Below are 21,079 nucleotides of genomic sequence, written 5' to 3' on the forward strand. Positions count from 1 at the left end.
TACAGTGGGACTTTGAGATGGCCTGCAAGGAGGAACCACCCAGTGGCCTGGCTGGAGGGTTGAGTCACGAAGAGGAGGCTGCGGTTCCTGGAGCAAGAGGGGTCCACAGGGTGAGAGGATGATGGGAGAGACATCGCCAGAGGAAGGTGCAATGCCTGACCAGAGCTAATCCCCAGAGTGACCAGGAGGAGGCGCCATCTGCAGTGAGTGGATTCTGTTACAATGGGTCAGAAACCTGGCAGACTTGGAGTGGCCAGAGACATTCCATAGGCACTGTCAGCACCAAATCCTGAGCATAAAGCGGTTTGACTTTTTGCAAAATGTCACAGTCTTGTAGAGGTGTTGACTTCAATCGCTTATCATATTCAAAAGTGGCATTGGATGCTCTTCAGCCACATCCCCAGGATGGACCAAATACCCCAGAACGCCGTGCCTTCAAACTCTGCATTGACGCACAAAGGGGTGTACACCCGGCTTCTACCTGGCAGAGCCTGGGGGGCACCCCAGAGATTTGTGGATTTGCAGGATTGAGCCAGATCTGGGAACTTCACTATACAATGCCACTAAAAGATATTATTACCCACCCATCTTGTCTCTCTACCATCAACTATGGTCACTCTGCTGGTGCAATGCTCCTCAGTAGACTGTGTATATTTGATGATTATGGTGGCGTTGGTGCACCACAGAAAGTCAGTGGGACTTAAGGTCCTATGTGACTTTTGAAAATTTGACCCAGAAAAACTCTACAGGAATGTAGATATAAAATAGTCTTTACAAACCTAAGAAACTCAAAGCTAAAAATGAAACTTAGGAAATCCCGTTATTTGAAAGTGGAGATGCACAATTAACGTCTCTCAAACAACCTTAGCGCCGCCCCTGTTGTGATGCCAGCTGCAATCTTCCCTTCATATCTACTGTGTAAAGCATGCTAATTTTGGAATAAACTTTTTTTCCTAAGAGCTTCCAGAAATCCACTGCCGGTGGCTATCCTACATTTGGATAAAGCCACTGTACTGGTGCAGTGACTGTCACTGGCCACTTTGCTTCGTCTTTTTGCACAAGAGTCTGCAGTTTATGGCTGTGCACAGTCTATATTTAAAGACATCAGTTTGTGCACTATCGAGAATAGTTCTCTGCAGTGCACACTTCTTGTCAGGGATAGGGATGAAGCCAATTATAGGTTTATGCTTTCTCACCACACTAGCCTTTGCCCTTTTCAAATATGTGCTGTAATTTCATTATCTGAGTTCAAAAAGTTTGTACAAGGAGACACTAGTGCTGTCTGACACTCATATAGCTGGTGGCATGCTGAATCAGTGAGAATGGTCAAGGATTGCTTTTAGTTTGTGTAAGTCAGGAATCTATGAAGTGCCTCGGTGGACTTGTATGTCTAAGAGGAGATCTTAGTTTGTGGTTATGGCTGGAAGAAACCCATTTGTTACAGACGGATAAGGTGTTAGTCTGTTTCTCCGGGTGCCCCTGTGGGGCATAATTAATGTTCTTTGTGTGCATTAACTGTACATTTTATCTTTATATAACCCCCATCACTTGCAGTACAGAACTCTGAAGTTCCTGGGTTTCTTATATCTGTTATTTATAACCACACTACTTGTAAAGAATATTTATCCTTCTCTTTCTAATATGACAGGTTTCAGAGTAGCAGCCGTGTTAATCTGTATCCGCAAAAAGTAAAGGAGTACTTGTGGCACCTTAGAGACTAACAAATTTATTTGAGCATAAGCTTTGCATCCGATGAAGTGAGCTGTAGCTCACGAAAGCTTACGCTCAAATAAATTTGTTAGTCTCTAAGGTGCCACAAGTACTCCTGTTCTTCTTTCTAATATGTTCACCCAATCTCAACTCCTGCTTAATGAAGCTCTGTAGGAGTTTCAGGGTTTACCTACCTGCAAGCTTTGGGAGCAGGCTACCCTGCACAACTCCTACCCCATGGAGCAAATTCCCATAGGACCCCAAAATTGCTTCAAACATCACCACGTTCTGTTCCCAGAGCGAGGGCAAAGAAGTGTATCTTGCAGGTCAACACAATGCAGCAAAGAAAATTAACATGAGAATCGCCACTCTGATACCCTGGTAATAAGGCCAGTCTAAGAACCCGGACAGCGTATTTCCGTACAACAATGGAACTGTGCAAGACAGGTTGCTCCTCAGGGCAGTGAGAGCCAGAAAATGTCAAGGAGCAGACACTACATGGTCTCTAGGAACTCCTTAGGGTCCTTGGCTCCCCAGCCAGCTTAAGTTCCCATGTTCCTTTGCTCCCATTAGCTCAATACCTTGATTCCTGCCTTCCTGACCCTGATTTGCCTACTTTCATGCCTCCCTAAAGTCCAAACGACTGTCTGCAGAGCTTAGCAAGAATCGTAGGCTTAGTGCAGAAGTCAGTATCTGGCCCTCAGTTTCTGGGGATCTTCTAAGAGCCACAGTAGTTCTTGAGGATTTTAAAGAGTATAAGGAGACCTATTTGGAGTGAAATCCACACTGGGAACTGTCGAGCCAAAGCGGGGCAGGCGGGGGGAGGCTCGGATACACTCAATGAAGCCAGACCAGGTGCATAAGTATAACCGGGTTTATTGCCAAACTATAATAAGCTTCCCAGCCTTCACATGTTGCTAAATATGTGCTTTCCAGTAACCAAGCAAGTAAGCAAGAATCAATGCTTACACCCCTTCTTCTATGGATAGTCCCGGACACTCAAGCCTTGTTCTTGAGGGCTCGTAGCAGGCGCTGCTCCAGCTTGGGGAATTCCTGGGCATCCACAAGGCCAGGGTCCACAGGTGAGACTGTTCATCTAAAGTAATTCACATAGCTGTTTTTTATCATCATCTCTTTCTAAGGGGGGGCGTGTACATCCACAAGCAGGCTCTGGCAGGAAACACTACTGTTTTCTATTCCCACACTTAACCCTCATTGTCTCTTTTCTTGTTTATCGAGTCGAGTGGCTGTAAGCCAGCCTGGCCGGTCAAAGCCAATTCACTGCTAGCTCCCCCCCGAACTATTCTGTAACAACAGGCCAAAGTAACTTGCAGTCAGCCTCAACAGGAACATGTAGGAATTAGGGGAAGCCCCTGTATGAAGACTCCAGGGAGTCAGCAAGGGAGCAAGGGTGATGCTAAGACCCAGCAAGGCAAGGGGAACTTCGAAACTTCCATAGGGCTGGAGGGATCTCTGGGGCCATGTTAAGTTAGAGATGCTTGTGTTGGGCTCTGGTGAGGCACTGCTGCTGGTGGCTGCCCCCTCCCAGATATTCACTCTATAGTACAGGGGTGGGCAAACTATGGCCTGGGGGCCACATCCGGCCCTCCAGGCATTTTAATCCGGCCCTTGAGCTCCCACTGGGGAGTGGGGACCGGGGCTTGCCCCGCTCCGGCACTCCATCCAGGGAGCGGGGTCTGGGGCTTGCCCCACTCCGCGCAGATTCCAGAAGCAGCAGCATCTCCCCTCTCCGGCTCCTATGCATAGGGGCAGCCAGGGGGCTCAGCATGCTTTCTCCACCCCAAGCATGGCCCTCGCAGCTCCCATTGACCGGGAACCGTGGCCAATGGGAGCTGCAAGGTGGCGCCTACAGACAGGGCAGTGGGCAGAGCCGCCTGGCCGCACCTCCACTGCTTGAGGTAAGCACCACCCAGAGCCTGCACCCTGACCCCCTCCCATGACCCAACCCCCTGCCTCAGTCCTGATCCCCCTCCTGCCTTCCGAACCCCTCGGACCCAGCCCAGAGCACCCTCCCGCACCCTGAACTCTTCATTTCTGGCCCCACCCCAGAGCCTGCACCCCCAGCCAGAGCCCTCCCCCGCTCCCGCATCCCAACTCCCAATTTTGTGAGCATTCATGGCCCACCATACAATTTCCATACCCAGATGTGGCCCTTGGGCCAAAAAGTTTGCCCACCCCTGCTACAGTAGCATCACAGGTCCCAAAGCACCATTTTCATATATTAAGAGTAAGAAAGCAATTTCTTGCTTCATGGCTCCACGATTCTTCATCTTCTCCTTGAGCAAAGGAACGGTCATGCCAGAACACATCATGGACCTGTCATTTCTGACATTCCATCTCCAGCCATGGCCAGTGCTTGGGCTGTCAGAAACTGGCACAATCCAGCCATAACACTGGACATAGTAAGAGTCCTTCCTGCATGACAGACACGAAGCAGCTACTGCTGCAAAGAGCCACGCTACCAAATTCACTGTCCGGTGGAGAGCTCAACACCAAATATGGAGATACGAACCTGTACAAAGCTTTGCAGCAGGCAATAAGATCTACTCTGTACATCTTTGGCTCTGTTACGATGGTGTGGCTGCTGTGGTTCGGAGCAGTGAAGATTTGTATTTTAAAATATTTAATTTGGGTAAACTATTGCTTTTTTAAAATCTCATCCACAAAAGCCATAGTCCAGTATTCGAGGCTATCTTGGACCCTGCTTCTCTTTTTTAGGACAATTAGAAATACATCTGAACCTGAAAGAGAGTGCTTTATATACCTTTAGCTCTTCTGGGCACTTCTCATTAAGATGTTGCAAGGTAAGGCTGGTGATCTTGAGTGAGTCAAAGTGCAATGTACAGAGTCAGCCTGAAGGAATGATCAGAAGAGTAAATACCGACAGTGTTTCAGAAGGAGTCCATTAGCCAGTGGGAGATTTCAGAGAGACACTGAATCTTCACAGTGCCCTGCAACTAAAGATCTCAGTGCTGACATTCTCACAAGACAGACTATTCTTAGCTTCGTTTGGAGTATGGGAAATGAACAGAGCCATTCATGCCATACTTGATGCCTAATATGTGCCAGGCTTTAGGCACCCAAGTTTGAGAAGTTTGAGCTACATGATTTGCCGAAGCTCATGATCACTGTCAGAGGCAGGAATAGACCTCTGGGACTTGACCGATCATTTGGAGAGCTCTTCTGTACCTACTGGACTATCAAAACCCCAAAATGCACTAAACTTGACTGTGTAGGAAGTGGGGATACTCCTTCCTGATCAGCCCCCCTCATGGTAAGTTTATGCTTAAAGCATGAGACTGGTACCTATGCTGTAGCTTATGTAGAAATAAACAGCAATTATTGCAGTGTTACATAACTTGGAAAAGTCCTGCCACACTGTGCATCCCAGGCCTCTTGCAACAATGACACGCAACTATATACTGAGTTTGTGCCGTTAGTGCTTGTTGCTAATCTCCCAAGGCATTTGCTACAATAGTTTGTTTCATGGGTCGCAATAACCCACCATATGGATCAGACCCACCCCACCCTTCAAAGGCTGTTAGGAAGTCAGAATTTGACTATGATTTTTCATGGTGTTGATGACCCCAGGCATTAATGTCAACAATCAGGCAAGCTTGGGGGCCCTCCAGAAGGGAATTCCAAGGCAGACAAAGGGAGAATGAGACTAAGGAGCAGCATTATCCCACCCCTCAATTATTTAAATTTATTACTGGCAAGAAGTGCTGGATTGGAAGCCCTGGAAACCATCTACTCCCCGTTCCAGCACAGGGGCCCTCTAATCAGCAGCCAAGATCTGCACTCCTTCCTATTCCTTGTTCCTTTTCCCCTGATTCTTCTCCTACATTCCTTGCTTCCCCCCTGTCTGGGTTTGTCAGCCTCCCAGTTCCTTCCTCCCATGGAGTAACTGTGGACTACCTTCTATGGTCCCAGCATACCTCCCTTCTCCCAGACTACTGTCCTCTAGCCTCCTTCTGTTGCCAACTATCTGGCTTTATACGACCCCTCCTGTTCCCGCCCAGCTGAGCCTCATGTCTGATTAATCAATCCCTGTTCCCTAGCTCCTCCTCCAGGTGTCACTTACAGGTTAATTGGGCCTAATTTACCCTCTCAGGGCCAGTGTGGGGAATACACCCTCATACCCATATAGCAGGACAGGTAGTATCAGGGTGGGATAGATCCTGAACTCTGTCTTCACGCAAAGATACAGGAGATGGTGAGACCTATTTGTTGAAGAAAGTCCATTTTGCTGCAACCATCTGAACTCTGCTTGCAGCCTCACGGGGCCTTACCGCTTAGTGACAACATTTTCAAGAGCATCTGATAAATACTTTCACCCACAACTCCAGGTTAATGGAGTTTTTGGAGTGGTCTGGAAACTCTTCTGTAGTACTAACATTATAACAAATAATAAATCTTGCTCTGAAGAGCTTACATCTTAAACAGATGGGAAAGAACTAATCTGTGCATTGAATGTTCCTTTATTGTACATAGTTACTCAACAGGAAGCCCTGAATCAGTGACAGTTATAACTTGATTTTCAGCACTGGGAAAAATCCCCAGGCGGGCATGTGTTTTTTGATGTGTTGCCTGCTCTTGGTTAAGTGAGGCAGACAGAGTGAACCATCTGTCCCTTCACTCTTGAAGTTTGGGGCACACGGTTCATAACAAGATTCTGATATAAACAAAGAGACAAAGCCAACTGCAGACTACGACTCAGCCCTATTGCAGCTGTGTTCTCCTTGGAAGCACTTATTCAGGGAGCTGCACTTCTGCCTCAGCTTTCCTTTGAGGGCCTTACTGGTTCTTCAGCTCTCACAGATGTACACACTGGAGTGAACTCCCCGTCTGCTGGTGTTCAAATGTGGCTACTGCACCCTGTCCCAGATCGGCACACTAGGCCTCTGCCCAAAAGGAGCAGTAAGGATAACTGAGTCTCAGGCGAAGCAGGATTCTCTCTAGGCAAATTATGGATGAATAGGGATAGCCCTATCTGGGCTGTACATATGTTTACCTGGAGGCAGGAGAGGCTAGCTCTCCAGGATTGCCAAGGGCAGTGTGTGGCTATGTTTGTAAAGAGCAGTATTTAATAAACGATCTTGGAGTCACGTCTGGAGGAGGAAGCCCCCTTGCTTGTGCACCTTGGTTGGGTTTGGAGGGAAGCCCCTGCTGGATTCAGGCAGGCTGTTGCACTGCTGGTGTCTTCGAAATGACGCTCGTGGCCCTACTCCGAGAGCAGGACTAAGAACATGGCCATAATGGGTCAGACCAACTGTCTGTCTATCCCGGTATCCTGTCTTCTGATAGTGACCAGGTCCAGATACTTCAGAGGGAATAAGCAGAACAGCAATTATCGAGTGATCCATTCCCTGTCAACCAGTCCCAGTTTCTAGCAGTCAAAGGTTTAGGGATGCCTAGAGCATGGGGTTGCATCCCTGACCACCTTGGCTAATAGGCCTTGATGGACCTACCCTCCATGAACTTCTCTAATTCTGTTTTGAACTTAGTTATACTTTGGCCTTCACAACATCCCCTGGCAACAAGTTCCACAGGTTGACTGTGTGTTGTGTGAAGAAGTACTTCCTTTTGTTTATTTTAAACCTGCTGCCTATTAATTTCATTGGGTGACCCCTGGTGTTTGTGTTATGTGAAGGAGTAAATAATAATTCCTTATTCACTTTTTCCACACCAGTCATGATTTTATAGACCTCTCTCCTATCCCTCCTCAGCCATCGCTTTTCTAAGATGAACACCCCAGCCTTTTTAATCTCTTCTTGTATGGAAGCTGTTCCATCCCCCTAATAATTTTTGTTGCCCTTCTCTGTACTTTTTCCAATTCTAATGTATCTTTTTTGAGATGGGCGACCAGAACTGCACATGCGGTATTCAAGGTGTAGGCAAACCATGGGTTTATATAGTGGCTTTATGATATTTTCTGTCTTATTATCTATCCCTTTCTTAATGGTCCCTAACATGTTGTTTGCTTTTTTGACTGCCACTGCACATTGAGCTGATGTTTTCAGAGAACTGTCCACAATGACTCCAAGATCTTTTCTTGAGTGATAACAGCTAATTTAGACTGCATCGTTTTAAATGTAGAGTTGGGATTATGTTTTTCAATGTGCATTACTTTGCACTTATCAATATTGAATTTCATCTGCCATTTTGTTGCCCTGTCACCCAGTTTTGTGAGATCTCTTTGTAAATCTCAGTCAGCTTTGGACTTAACTATCTTGAGTAATTTTGTATCCTCTGCCATCTTTGCCACCTCACTGTTTACCCCTTTTTCCAGATCATTTATGAATATGTTGAATAGGACTGGTCCCAGTACAGACCCTGGGGGGACACCACTATTTACCTCTCTCTATTCTGAAAACTGACCATTTATTCCTATCCTTTGCTGCCTATTTTTTAACCAGTTATTGGTCCATGAGAGGACCTTCCCTCTTATCCCATGATTCCTTACTTTACTTAAGAACATTTGGTGTGGGACTTTGTCAAAGGCTTTCTGAAAGTCCACTATATCAACTGGATCACTTTTGTCCACATGCTTGTTGACACACTGAAAGAATTCTAATAGATTGGTGAGGCATGATTTCCCTTTAAAAAAGCTGTATTGACTCTTCCCCAACATATCGTGTTCATCTACGTGTCTAATTCTGTTCTTCCCTATAGTTTCTACCAATTTGCTTGGTAGTGACATTAGGCTTACCTGTTGTTGCCAGGATCACCTCTAGACCCTGGTTAAAAACTTGGCATCACATTAGCTATCCTCCAGTCATCTGGCACAGAGGCTGATTTAAATGAGAGGTTACATACCACTGTTAGTAATTCTGCAATTTCATATTTGAGTTCCTTCAGAACTCTTGGATAAATACCATCTGGTCCTGGTGACTGATTACTGTCTAAGTTGTCAATTTGTTCCAAAATTGCTAATTTACCAGTGAGAACTGCAACTTCATAAGGATTTTGGAAAATAGCTATGTTCTTAATTTCCTTTTCATTCAGCGCGCTTTTCCAGAGGAAGGGGCTGTCAAGGGGCTGTGCTTTGTTAGGAAACCTGCTGCACTTCTTTGGCTATATCTTCACTTCTGGTGATGCTTAGAGTACAGACACTGCACGACCAGCTAGCATGGGTATAAAGAGCAGTGCAGTCGGTGAGGCGTGGCGTAGGTGGGTAGAGTACAGATACACCAGAACCATAGGGTATATACCTACATGGCTCGCTATGCTCCGAAGCTAGGCCTTCCCCCATCTACACTGCTATTTTTAGCAGTGTAATGCCTCGCTGCTTCCCTGTTGCCAGAGCCTTTCCCCGCTGCAGTGAAAGACTCTGGCAGCGAGGAAAGGCTCTTGCGAGGTCTGTGAGTAGAATTTAGTCACGGGCTTAATCCAGCTCCCCCACATTGGTCCATTGTTTGTGCAGAGAGGACTCTCTCCTCAAGCACTCTGCCATCCTTACCAAGCCTTCTGTGCAGATACTGGCTTGGTGTGTGGGCTGTGACAGGTCTACTAATCCCTCAGCAGCCACTGTGGGTGTGCTGCCAACAACTACTCGATAAGCAGTGAAACAGTCCTGATGAGGTTAACTTGTCCTCTCAATTCCCCTTTATTTGATTTATAAGCAGAGACCGGTGCATGTTTAGACTATAAGCTGTGTGGAGAAGGTGTGGGAGAGGCCTGTATTTTACGCACTCACTTAGTGTGCTGACCTACCATAGGCACCGACTTTTATTTTTCCCCCGGGTGCTCCACCCCCACCCCGTCCCTGCTCCAACCCCTCTCCCGAGGCCCCTGCTTGCCCACCAGTCACTGCTCTCCACCGTCCCGCAAGCACCTCCCCCAGCTTCCAAACAGCTGATCGGCAGCCCTGCCAAACAGCTGTAGCTAGTGATCACTGAGCTGATGGGAGCCTGGGAGCTCTCATGGAGTCGGTGCCTATGTGACCTACTAGGTCTGAAGATGTTAATTCCTCCTCTTGGGTAAGGGGAGTAAGGGATGGGTAAGGCCTTTTGTTTTGTTTTTGTTTTTTTAAATTTCCCAGGACTTTATTGAGTTTTATAAAAAAAATTAAAAATGGGAGAAAATTGGGAAAAAGAGTGGGTGATAGGGGAAGGGTGCCCAGTACTCATGGGAGAGGGGGATGGATGATACTCCCCACATAGCAGTTGAGGAAGCACTTTACTCCATGCAGCGGCAGTCAGGGGACCTTGGCGGCTCGGACTTGCCCCCCTGCCTGTTTTACTGTCCCACTTTGTGGAGGAAGTGGAGAGGGCCATGCTGAAGGGATGGGCTCAGGAGGGGAGTGGAAGGCTGCGACCCTTGAACATTGAGCTTTGGCCTGCTAAACCTAGGGTTGACCCTTGAGCATTGGCCTGCTAAACCCAGGGTTGTGAGTTCAATCCTTGAGGGGGCCATCTAGGGCAAAAATTGGGGATTGGTCCTGCTTTGAGCAGGGGATTGGACTACATGACCTTCTGAGGTCCCTTCCAACCCTATGATTCTATGAAGGCATGTCTGGGGTGGTGTGAACTCTCAAGAACTGTCCACACGCAAAAGGAGTTGCCTTGGACAGACAATGGAAGACGAATGACTGGTCATTAACTTTTAACGCCTGGCAGAATCAGCCTGAGTGCAACTTGATACGAAGAATGGAGATGCTGGGGGGAGGGTGGTCATGAGAAGTCAGCGGACCAGTGCAGGGGGGAGACATGGAAGGCTGGCTTTAGGGCAGAGGCAGGTGAGGCGGCCAGCATGAACTTACATGTAAGCTTTGCTGTCTCCATTCTAACCTAAGGACCCTTTAATACTGTATTCCAGTTGAGTGCTTAATACTGGCTTGTTTGGAAAAGGCTGTCCTGTGTCGCTGCAAAACATCTACTGGTTGTATGGCTCTGGAGAGGGCTGAGTCTCCTACTAGGTTCTTTTGGACTTGCTGGAAGAGCCACGATGAGGGACAGTGGTGCCGAAGCTGGGCCCTTAATCTCAAAGTAGCGGAGCCACACCGCTCCCCCTTCCTAAAAGTGGAGACCTAGGGCCTATACATTCCCAGAAAGCCTGTATGAAGGTCAGAGGCCAGGCGTGGATCCATGACGGGGTGTATGTGTGTTCAGTGCTATGCTCAATGGGATCTTGCCTTTGGGCTCTATCACAACATAAATTAATTGCCTTTTAGTCCATGCTAAATTTCATTGATTGCCCTTAAAAAGGGGACTATGTCCCGACTCGCGACTTGAAGGCTATTAATTCATATCTGTCTGAACCCAAAAGCCACTACTCAAAGCTCTTCTGGTCCCTGCTGCTTCCCCTTCCACCTGTGGCTGCTCATTTTACCACTGTGTCTTCTGCTTCCCTTTATTCCAGTCCATGTTTTCCTCCTCGCTTTCTCTTCTCTGGTCCCTGCACCTCCTGGCTTTTCTGGCTGGCTTTTTGTTGATCTCACTGGTCTCGGAAATGCATGCTGCATTTCTGGTCTGCAAACTCCCACTCTCTTCCTATCTCTGCTTACCAGTATTATGAAAGTAACATGGAACTCCTTGTCATTACAGTGCAAACAGCCTCTCTTGTTCAGTGACCAAGCTCTGTCCCTCTGCTTTTTTGTTCAGCGATAAAACTAAAAAGTAACTTGAAAGCAGAGTCTGGGGAATGTCCACCCCTGGAAGAGTGAACCCGGTAGGTTATTCACTTGGATTAATTTTTAACAGACTGCAGAAGGTCATGAAAATCTCTGGCAGTCTGCTGAGAAGACCATCTTTTCCTTTCAGTGATATTTCCATAGGGCCAAAAATATAACAAAGGAAAAGACTCTCCTTATTTTGGGATCAAAAGTGCTCCATATATAAACTGCAATACAGTGTATGTTGATTTCTAGAGCACCCACTGCCTGAATAACTAGGTGCTTATTTACAAAATTAAACACAACTGAGCTTTACAACTACTCACAAAGAAGAACGGAGCAGAGGTTGGTTCTGTCAATAGACCTGTTAGCAACCTGGTGGCCATCTCAGTCCAAAAGAAAACACAAGTTCTATGAGACACGAAACGAAGGCAAAACCAAAGAAAGGCTAAACTTAATTAGGGTGACCAGACAGCAAGTGTGAAAAATCAGGACAGAGGGTGGGGGTAATAGGCACCCTATATAAGACACAGCCCAAAATATCGGGACTGTCCCTACAAAATTGGGACATCTGGTCACCCTAAACTTAATAGGCCCAGCTTGCTGGCCTGAAAGGGAGGGTGGCCTAGCTTGTTATAAACCATTCAAAGTCATCTTTATAGAACAAATAGGAGGTCCTCACGCTGCCCGGAAGAGCTGGGCTCATTGTGGGTAGGACACACATGAATGTAACAAATGGGTTGCTGGGGGAAGTGAGGGCGAGGCTGGTTGAAGATGAGAAGTGGAGGGGGCTGATCAGAGTGGCCGTTCCTGCGGCCACTGACACAGTTATCGGGGGGTGATATTAGGATTGTTCCCTTACATGGAACAAACGTAGACTGAACAAACGCAGACTTGCCTTGTTCCTTTTCATGTAAAGTGAAGTTTGGGCTGGTCAAAGGTGCTGACCCTGAAGATGGAATTCTGCAGCATGAGGCAGTTGTCTCCACCATAGGCACTTCGCCTTTGCTTCCCTTGCACTGTGTGAGCTTGGTCAGATCACAGGTCAACGGGAGCTCAGCGCCATGAGACTTTAGTGTAACAGGGGTACAGAACCCCTGTAGGGAGACAGTTCATCCTCACACAAAGGCATTCTGGGGGGATGGTGGGGAAACTATGGTGGAACTGAGGGCAGGGGCACCCAAACGGGGGGGTGGGGTGGGGGTCAGGGGGCCATGGCCTTATCAGTTTTAAAAGTGGACAGGCTATGCCCTCCCAGTTTTTACAGGCAGTAAGGGTAAGCGACGGGGAAGAGGGGGCGGAGAGGAGTGAGCAGGGGAGCGGGGTCTTGGGTGGAAGAAGCAGCGAAGGAGCAGGGCCTTGGGGGAAAGGAAATGGTGCGGGAGGAAGAGTCTCCCCTGTGTTACTGTTTTCTCTCTTCAGAGTTGCTCCACTTGTTACATAGTGCTCTCTTATCCCACCACTTGAGGTCAATTGCACCTGCTTCCATTTCCCCTGACAGTGCAGGAACTTGGGGTGAGCCTGAACCAAGCTCATATCCCTTGTGTAAGGCAGCAGCATTCTGGAGGCGAGTACAACGGAGGACCGGGCCTCGCGTTTCCAGCTGTAATTCTGCCAAAGTTCCTTGTCACTTCTAGGATTTTACCAAGTTTCTGGCAAATACAGCTGAGTTTGCCCAGTTAGATCTGAACTCATTGTCCAAGTGGAGGTGCCGGTCCACATGTAGGCTTTCACACACATCCTTGGTGTATTGACACTAAATTCGGCTGCTCTTTAATCACCCATAAGGGCGCAAGCTTAGCGGATTCATTATTCAGTCTGTCGGGCTGGTTAATGCTAAGTCCTGTGAACCCTATTAATATCTAGAGGCTGAAGTACTTGGGACAAGTTGCAGACTCTTTCAGTCAGCTCACATGCCTAACTTCTAAGTACTAAGAAACCACAGCTGTCAGCTCCATGCAGATAAAATCAGTGTAGTCAGGAGGAAATGGATGACAGACCGGATGTATGTTCTGTGTGTAACAATATTCAGTATATTAAAATAACTCGATGCTTCCCATTGGCTTATATTTCTAGTAAACAGTTAGGATAGCAGGTGGCCAGACCAAGTTTTTCTCATGGTTTTGACTGGGAGCTACAGATGCACACTGATATTAAACAGCCCAGCTGGCTGTGAAGCTGATTGCGGAGGGCTTGGCTGGGATGGGAGAGACACTGCATGGAGTTGCTCTCTGAGACATTCAGCTACTAGCACTGCCTGGATGTCCACCCTTCAAAGGGAAATGCGGTGGGGTTGGTAGGACCATGGTTCCTTGCCTGGCTGCTGTTCTCATGGGTACTTCAGAAGCCGTCAGGCCTGGTTTTGGGGTAGTTTAGTTGAAGGGGAGCAGAAAGGGTCCTTCCCTACCAAGACCGAGATTAGTGTTTCACCTGTGAGTTGTTGAATACAATAATTACTGACAGAGGAAGCTCAATTCAGGTATTCCCTTACTGATCAAGGGATCAGACCCTCTCAGTTGTAGTCTCTCTTATCTGGATGTTTTCACTTATAATTATACCCATTTTGCAAATATAGATGGTGGGGTGTGTGGCGGGGGGAGTCGGGTCACTCTTCAGGTGCCTGGATGGTGTAATGAGGCCAACTCTGCCTGTCCCTTTGGGTCTTTGCACTGCCAGGAATAGTAGAGTGGACTGTGCTCTGCCACATGCATGTTCAGGTATCAGGGATGGGGAGCTCAGTCTTTCCGTATAGCCCCCTCAGCGTTGCCCAGTTGCTTTCAGGGGAAGTTAGTCAGGCAAGGGTCAGGGTTTTCTGAATGAAAGAACAGGTGAATAGTTCATATCCAAAGTTCTCCCAGCTGGCTGCTCCATCAGCAGTTAATCCAGTAACTGATTAACATGGCTCGCTCTGTTTTCACTCTACCTAATAGCTCTGTTTCCATAGCCTCCAGTCAGGCGAAAGGACTAGGACTCTGAGGAAATGCCCTGCAAGATCAAACCATTCAGAAGCTTTAACAAATCCCAAATATATTGTCAGGTGGCTCTCCTTGACCACTGTTTTCATAGAATCATAGGGCTGGAAGGGACCTTGCAAGGTCATCTAGGCCAGTCCCCTGCACTCATGGCAGAACTAAGTATTATCTAGACCATCCGTGACAGGTGTTTGTCCAACCTGCTTTTAAGAATCCTCAATGACGGAGATTCCACAACCTCCCTTGGCAACTTATATCAGCACTTAACCACCCTGACAGTTAGGAAGTTTTTCTTGATGTCCGACCTAAATCTCCCTTCCTGCATTGCTCAGAAGCCCATTGCTTCTTGTCCTATCTGCAGAGGTTCAGGAGAACAATTTTTCTCACTCCTCCTTGTAACAACCTTTTATGTACTTCAAAACTGTTTAGTCCTCCCCCCAGTCTTCACTTTTCCAGACGAAACAAACCCAGTTTTTTTCAATCTTCCCTCATAAGTTCATGTTTTCTAGACCAGGGGTTCTCAACCTTTTTCTTTCTGAGCCCCCCCAACATGCTATAAAAACTCCATGGCCCACTTGTGCCACAACAACTGTTCTTCTGCATAGAAAAGCCAGGATCAGCGTTAGGGGGTACCAAGCAGGACAACTGTCTGGGTCCCCATGCCACAGGGGGCCCCATGAAGCTAAGTCAGCTTCAATTTGGGGTGGTGGGACTCAGGGCCCCAGGCTTCAGCCCCATGAGATAGGGCTTCAGCTTTCTGCCCTGGGCCCCAGCAAGTCTAATGCTGGCCCTGCTTGGCGGACCCCTTGAAACCTGCTTGCGGCCCCCCCAGCAGCCCCGGACCCTGAGAACCACTGTGCTAGACTTTTCCTCATTTTTGTTGCTCGTCTCTGGACTTTCTTCAGTTTGTCCACCTCTTTCCTGAAATGTGGTGACCAGAACTGGACACAATACTCTAGATTGAGGCCTAATCAGAGTAGAGAGGAAGAATGACTTCTTGTGTCTTGCTTACAACATTCCTGCTAATATATCCCGGAATGAGGTTTGCTTTCTTTGCAACAGTGTTATACTTTTGACTCATATTTAGCTTGTGATCCACTATGACCCCCTGATCCCTTTCTGCAGTACTCCTTCCTCGGCAGTCATTTCCCATTTTGTATGTGTGAAACTGATTGTTCCTTCCTAAGTGGAGTACTTTGCATTTGTCCTTATTGAAATTCATCCTATTTACTTGAGACCATTTCTCCAGTTTGTCCAGATCACTTTGAATTTTAATTCTATCCTCCAAAGCACTTGCAGCTCCTCCCAGCTTTGTAGCTGTGATCAAACAATTCTAGTGAACTAGAGAGGCCTGAATCATTGTTTCTTTTATGGACGCTGTGCTGATTGTCCACATTTTATTGTGCTCATCTAGGTCTTTGGAATCCTGTCTTATCCCGTCTCAACCAATCTTCCTGGTGCTGAGGCAATCTGAGCGGGCTTATGGTTCTTGGGGATTGCCCTTAGTACCTTAAAGACAGGTGCAGCCCCTCCAGTTCCCTCCAGAACCCTCCAGTTCTCACAGCTGCTAACAAAAACATGCAGAGTTCCTTCAGCTCCCTCCCCACTCCCGCAGCTAAAGGGAGATGGGCAGAAGGGGTGTTAGCCCCTGTAAGCAAGCAGAAGGCTCCACCCACAGGGGTGAGGGACTGTCTGGCTTGGGGGACTCTTTCTCCTAACCTGGAAGGGGTTCTGTTTGGTTTGTCTGGAGAGCTAAGCTACCCAAAGCATCCATGCCACTGGAGTCACTGAGCCATGAGAATGACCTGAAGCACAGTGCACCAATGAGGGTCTCGGTAAGATGAGCCTGCCACACTTGGACTTCCATCTTGCACTGTATCTGCCTTAGTCTGCGCTCAGGCTCTTTTCTACTGGCTTCTCTTGGACTGTGGTTCCATTTCCTGAGGAACACCTGTTGGGCTGAGTCCTCTCTATGTTCAGTCCCCCTCCCCTCCACGGATTCAGTAATATCTATCCTCTACCCTCGTCTTTTCTCCCTTTCACCAGGCCTTGGCCCTATCTCCTCTTTCATCTGCTTCCTTCATTCCTCATCTCGTATGTCTGAATATTTTTGGAGAAAATCCAGGTGTAACTCACATACTTCCTGGGTATGGGGCTCTGTCCTGTCTAGTGGCACCAAGACTACTTAGAGAGCAAGATTAATGAGTCTGTTCTGCAGCCTTAGCTAAGGGCCATATGGCTTTTAACTCATGCAGTAGAGGCTCATGTATTTAATTCCAGAGATCCCCGGTTCAATCCCTCCACTGACAACTGGGGTCTGTCCGTGTTACAAGTGGGGGCTTGTCTGGGATTTCAACTGGGAAGTCTCTGATGCTCGGGATGCGCTTCCTCAGCTAGGGGAAGTATGTAACCCACGTGCTTCCTGGGTGTGGTGTTCTGTCCCATCTAGTGGCACCAAGACCACTTAGAGAGAGAGAAATTAATGTGTCTGCTCTACAGCCATAGCTAAGGGCCATATGGCTTTTAGCTCATGCATTAGAGACTCATGCATTTAACTCCAGAGGGCCCAGGTTTGATCCGGCCTCCTGATGACCGGGGTCTGTCAGTGTTACACAGGTACTGTGCTCCACCTCAGAAATGGTGGCATTTTAAGGGTGGGGAATGATCCCTCTATACTCCAGGGTGCTTTGGGATCCCTCTGGATGCCAGGCTTTGCATAAATTTCAGGGATTTTAAATTGTTCCTGTAACCAAGTCACACACTTGATTGCTCAGTGCAGCAATTCCATCCTCTCAGAGGTTTGATCAAATCAGGGACTATCTCCGAGAGATTATAAAAAGTTGGTTCCAGTGGGACTTGTCCGAGCTCATCAGGAATCTCTGAAGCTGTGCTGTTTTGACAACAGCCTGGAGAGAATGGTCCGGGGGCAGCTATGTACATTGAAACACACTTGCAGAGAGACAAATAAGAGATTGGGGGGGGGGCGTGTTTCGTTAGGTCTGTAGCTATTCCCAGAGATCTCATTTGTCTGAACATACTTCTTTGTCAGTTTCAATTACAACAAACTTGTACAGCGGGAAATAGAAAACAGCTGATGGTGGGAGGCAGTCTCTCAAGTGGCTTGTATTTTCTGATGGCCAATTCGATGCACTTGGGCCTGATCTTTCAGAGGGACTGAAAAACCACAACTTCAGCAGAAGTGGATGGGATGCTCAGCGCCTCTGACCACTAGGTCCAAAGTTGGCACCCAAAATGGAGTGGAGTGATTTTTAAATTAGGGCAGTTTCAAGCATTGATTTAAATTTAAAGCCTCCATCCAATTTACATCAATTTTAAAAAATAAATAAAAACGAATCTGAAAACTTGTGCTATTGTAACCTTAGACTACAGTGTTGTAACTAAATGACAAATGCTGGTTTTTAAAATACCGCTATTGTCAGGGTATCGTTTCTTTGAGTTTTGCAATCCTGCTGGTTCAGAGACTTCCAGTTTTGTTCCAACACAGCAAGCACTTTGGCAGGTAGGTACCTTCACTCATATGAATAGGCCCATTGACTTCAATGTGACTGCTCCCGTGCTTAAAGTTAAGCCAAGAGAAGAATGAGGGGGGATTTGATAGCTGCTTTCAACCACCTGAAAGGGGGTTCCAAAGAGGATGGGTCTAGACTGTTCTCAGTGGTAGCAGATGACAAAACAAGGAGTAATGGTTCAAGTTGCAGTGGGGGAGATTTAGGTTGGATATTAAGAAAAACTTTTTCACTAGGAGGGTGGTGAAGCACTGGAATGCGTTACCTAGGGAGGTGGTGGAATCTCCTTCCTTAGAAGTTTTTAAGGTCAGGCTTGACAAAGCCCTGGCTGGGATGATTTAGTCAGGGATCGGTCCTGCTTTGAGCAGGGGGTTGGACTAGATGACCTCCTGAGGTCCCTTCCAACCCTGATATTCTGTGATTCTGTGATTCATGTACATGAGTGTTTGCAGAATTGGGGGTTACAATTGTATTCTTTTTTTCATTACGTTTAATGGGATATAATCTGTCACTTCAAAACAAAATTGCTCCAGTGTAGACAATGAAAAGCCGTTTAAATACAATGCATAACAAAGTTATCATGACCGCCACACCTGGGTGCTTTTGACAGCCCACACTTAGGAGCTGAAACTAGTCTCAGTTTTTCCCCAGGTGACTTCTTATTATTTATTTGTATTGCAGTAGCAGCTTGCAGCCCCCGCCATGGCCCAGGTCCCCATTGTGCTACGTGCTGTACCAGCACAGAACAAAAAGACAGACAGCCCCTGTTCCAGAGATTTACGATCTGAAATCAGTGGGGACTTGTGCTCCTAATGGAACCTCGTTTAGCCACTTCAAGCTTTCTTGACTTACGAAAATTCAGTATATCAGAAGGTATCTGGAAATATAGCATGGGCTGTTGGCTTACCAATTCTGTTTAAGTTTAGTATTCTCACTGTGAGAAAACTAGCAACGTGTACATTTTAAAATTAATGATTTAAATAAGAAATCAATCATTTAAAAAAATCATTCCTATTCCCCCAAGCCAGAAACCAGTCATTTCAGAAAATTTTGGCCATGACTTTTCTCACTGTAAGAATACCAGGAACCAGCTAAACAAAACTCAGAATTCCCTGACATCATGGCAGCTTTGTGATTAGTTTTTGGCAAGGGAAGGTAGTGACTTCACTTCTGATTCTTCAGTGGTGTAAACTGAGTACTAGTCATAGGTGACAGGCCTGCAAACAAACATCCTCTATCCACACCTTGGGTGCAAGATGGGCAGCGGTTGTACAAGCATCCTCTGTGTCCTGTCAGTATGCTGAAGGGGCTGCTTCTTGTTGGGACAGGAGGGTTTCATCGCTGCCCAGCTCAGTTCTTGGTGCCTCTTCTGTGACTGCCAACAAGACCAATTCAGCTGGTTGGCATTTTTGTGGATATGGATGTTGTCTATGGGAAACTGGACCGAGGCCCCCATTCTTCTTCTGAGGAACTGTTATGGTGACAGGGCTCACTGCACCTCTGACCTCTCCACTCCCAGGCCTTGTGCCTTCACCTCTCTCAGGGTGGAATCCTGTGCTTGTCCCACTCTTAGACCAGACCTGGGGTGACAGCACGCTGGGTATAGGCCATGCTTACCCTGCAGGTCCGACTGAATCTGTCCCCTGCAGTTCTTTTTGGGAGCATGTGAGTGGAGGTGAATACAGAGACCAGGCAGCCTTCGTAAACCACAGTATTGTTTAATCTTAATAGCAGGAACAAAGCATAGCATGAGAGAAAAGGATTTTTAAAACAGCAAGGGGTCTACCCACATGTCTGTTTTACATAGAGTCCTAGGCAAGCCTATCTTACCTCAGATACCTAAGCTCTGGGAGTCTGGATCTCAGTCTGTTCCTCTTATCCTCTCTCTGTCCCTATCCTTGATGGCCTCTCTTTAAATCTAGCCAAAGCTCCTTGTCATCTTAGCTCACATACTTGGACCTGCTGCTTCAAACCAGTCTGCAGAGGGTCTGAGCTAGAGCAGCACCGTGATTACCTCTTGCATTGTTTCACGTCTTTGCTGGGAAGTGAATATCTGGTTCCACCCCCCACCTTCCTTTCCTGGGTGCCTTTCCTGACAACCCTTTGATCTTGACATAACTCAGGGTATTCCCATAGTAGCAATTGCAATAACCTGAACAAAATATGGTAAATCCCCTTACAAACATATACAACACACACAAATTATTACAGGCAGCTACAAATCCATCACGGCAACCGTAGGATGACCTTCAATCAACACCAGCCTGAGGAAATGTTATAAATAGCCCTCGAGCAGGACTTAAAGACATATGTCGGGAGCTGGCCTGTTAAAAAGATCCAAGCTGGGAATCAGGGAGCTACTCCTCTTCTTGTTCTTTCTAGTAAAAAGAGCAATCTTAACTTTGTGACCAAGGCAGTGATTCCTGGGGAGGGGGATGGGGTGGGGAAGGAAATAAATAGAACAGCGGATAACGGAAGACTCAACACGTTTTGTGAGAACAGTGGCAGACAAATTCTCTCTCTCTTTCACACTCACACTCACACACACTGGATAAAGTAATCATATACCTTGCACAGAGAAATAATACAATAGAGACACTGAGATAATTGAGAGGCTTTGACACAGACACAGTAATTTTATACCTACAGGATAATCAAGAAGGATCTACACAGAGAATAATAATTGAATTGTTTAGCTTTCTTTAGCTTTCCTTTCTTCCTATTGTCCCGAGACTCTTCCACTCTCCTACCCCCCTGTCCTCCAAGGAAAGCTTTCAGATTTTTCCTCCCCCACCCCAAAAAGTCAGTATGAATAGCAAAATATATATACCATGTGATGGTTGTGTTTAAATAATAAGGGGGGGGGGGAAGGAGAAGTTAATGATGAACAATATATGGCCAACATACAATAAGTTGTTTAATATTGTTAATTCTGTAATAAGACAATCCCTATACATGTCAAGACAATGTAATTGTAATGGCTTATTGTAAATGACCCAAAATATCAATAAATAAAATGCTCCCTCCCTCCTCCTGAAATGAAACAAAATGAAAAACAAGCAAACAGAAAACCCCACCAACCTGAGTGGGGAAGTATGATACACTGGCTAATGTGTGTACCTCTATCCCTTCCTCTGTCCGCTTGCTGGACACAGGATGGAGTAGCTAAAACTAAGTGCTCATCAAGAGGCCTTTAAACTCTGGGGGCCAAATTCATCCCAAGCGCAACCAGG

General features: G+C 46.8%; 1 protein-coding gene across 3 annotated transcripts in view; it reads left to right on the plus strand.

Annotated features, from left to right (window-relative positions):
- The window catches only part of PIK3AP1 (phosphoinositide-3-kinase adaptor protein 1), an 81,918-nt gene that overhangs the window by 20,519 nt on the left and 40,320 nt on the right, over positions 1 to 21,079 (plus strand). Inside the window, exon 1 of one of the 3 annotated variants that reach the window (XM_073352978.1) lies at positions 18,584 to 18,719. The exons of the other annotated variants lie outside the window; for them this stretch is intronic. Coding sequence (XP_073209079.1) covers positions 18,659 to 18,719 — 61 coding nt within the window. The 5' untranslated portion in view covers positions 18,584 to 18,658. Of the gene's footprint in view, positions 1 to 18,583; positions 18,720 to 21,079 lie in introns of those variants that run through there. 3 annotated transcript variants of the gene reach the window in all.

The sequence above is a fragment of the Lepidochelys kempii genome, chromosome 7 (genome assembly GCF_965140265.1).
Source record: "Lepidochelys kempii isolate rLepKem1 chromosome 7, rLepKem1.hap2, whole genome shotgun sequence".
In the NCBI taxonomy this organism is placed as follows: domain Eukaryota; kingdom Metazoa; phylum Chordata; order Testudines; family Cheloniidae; genus Lepidochelys; species Lepidochelys kempii.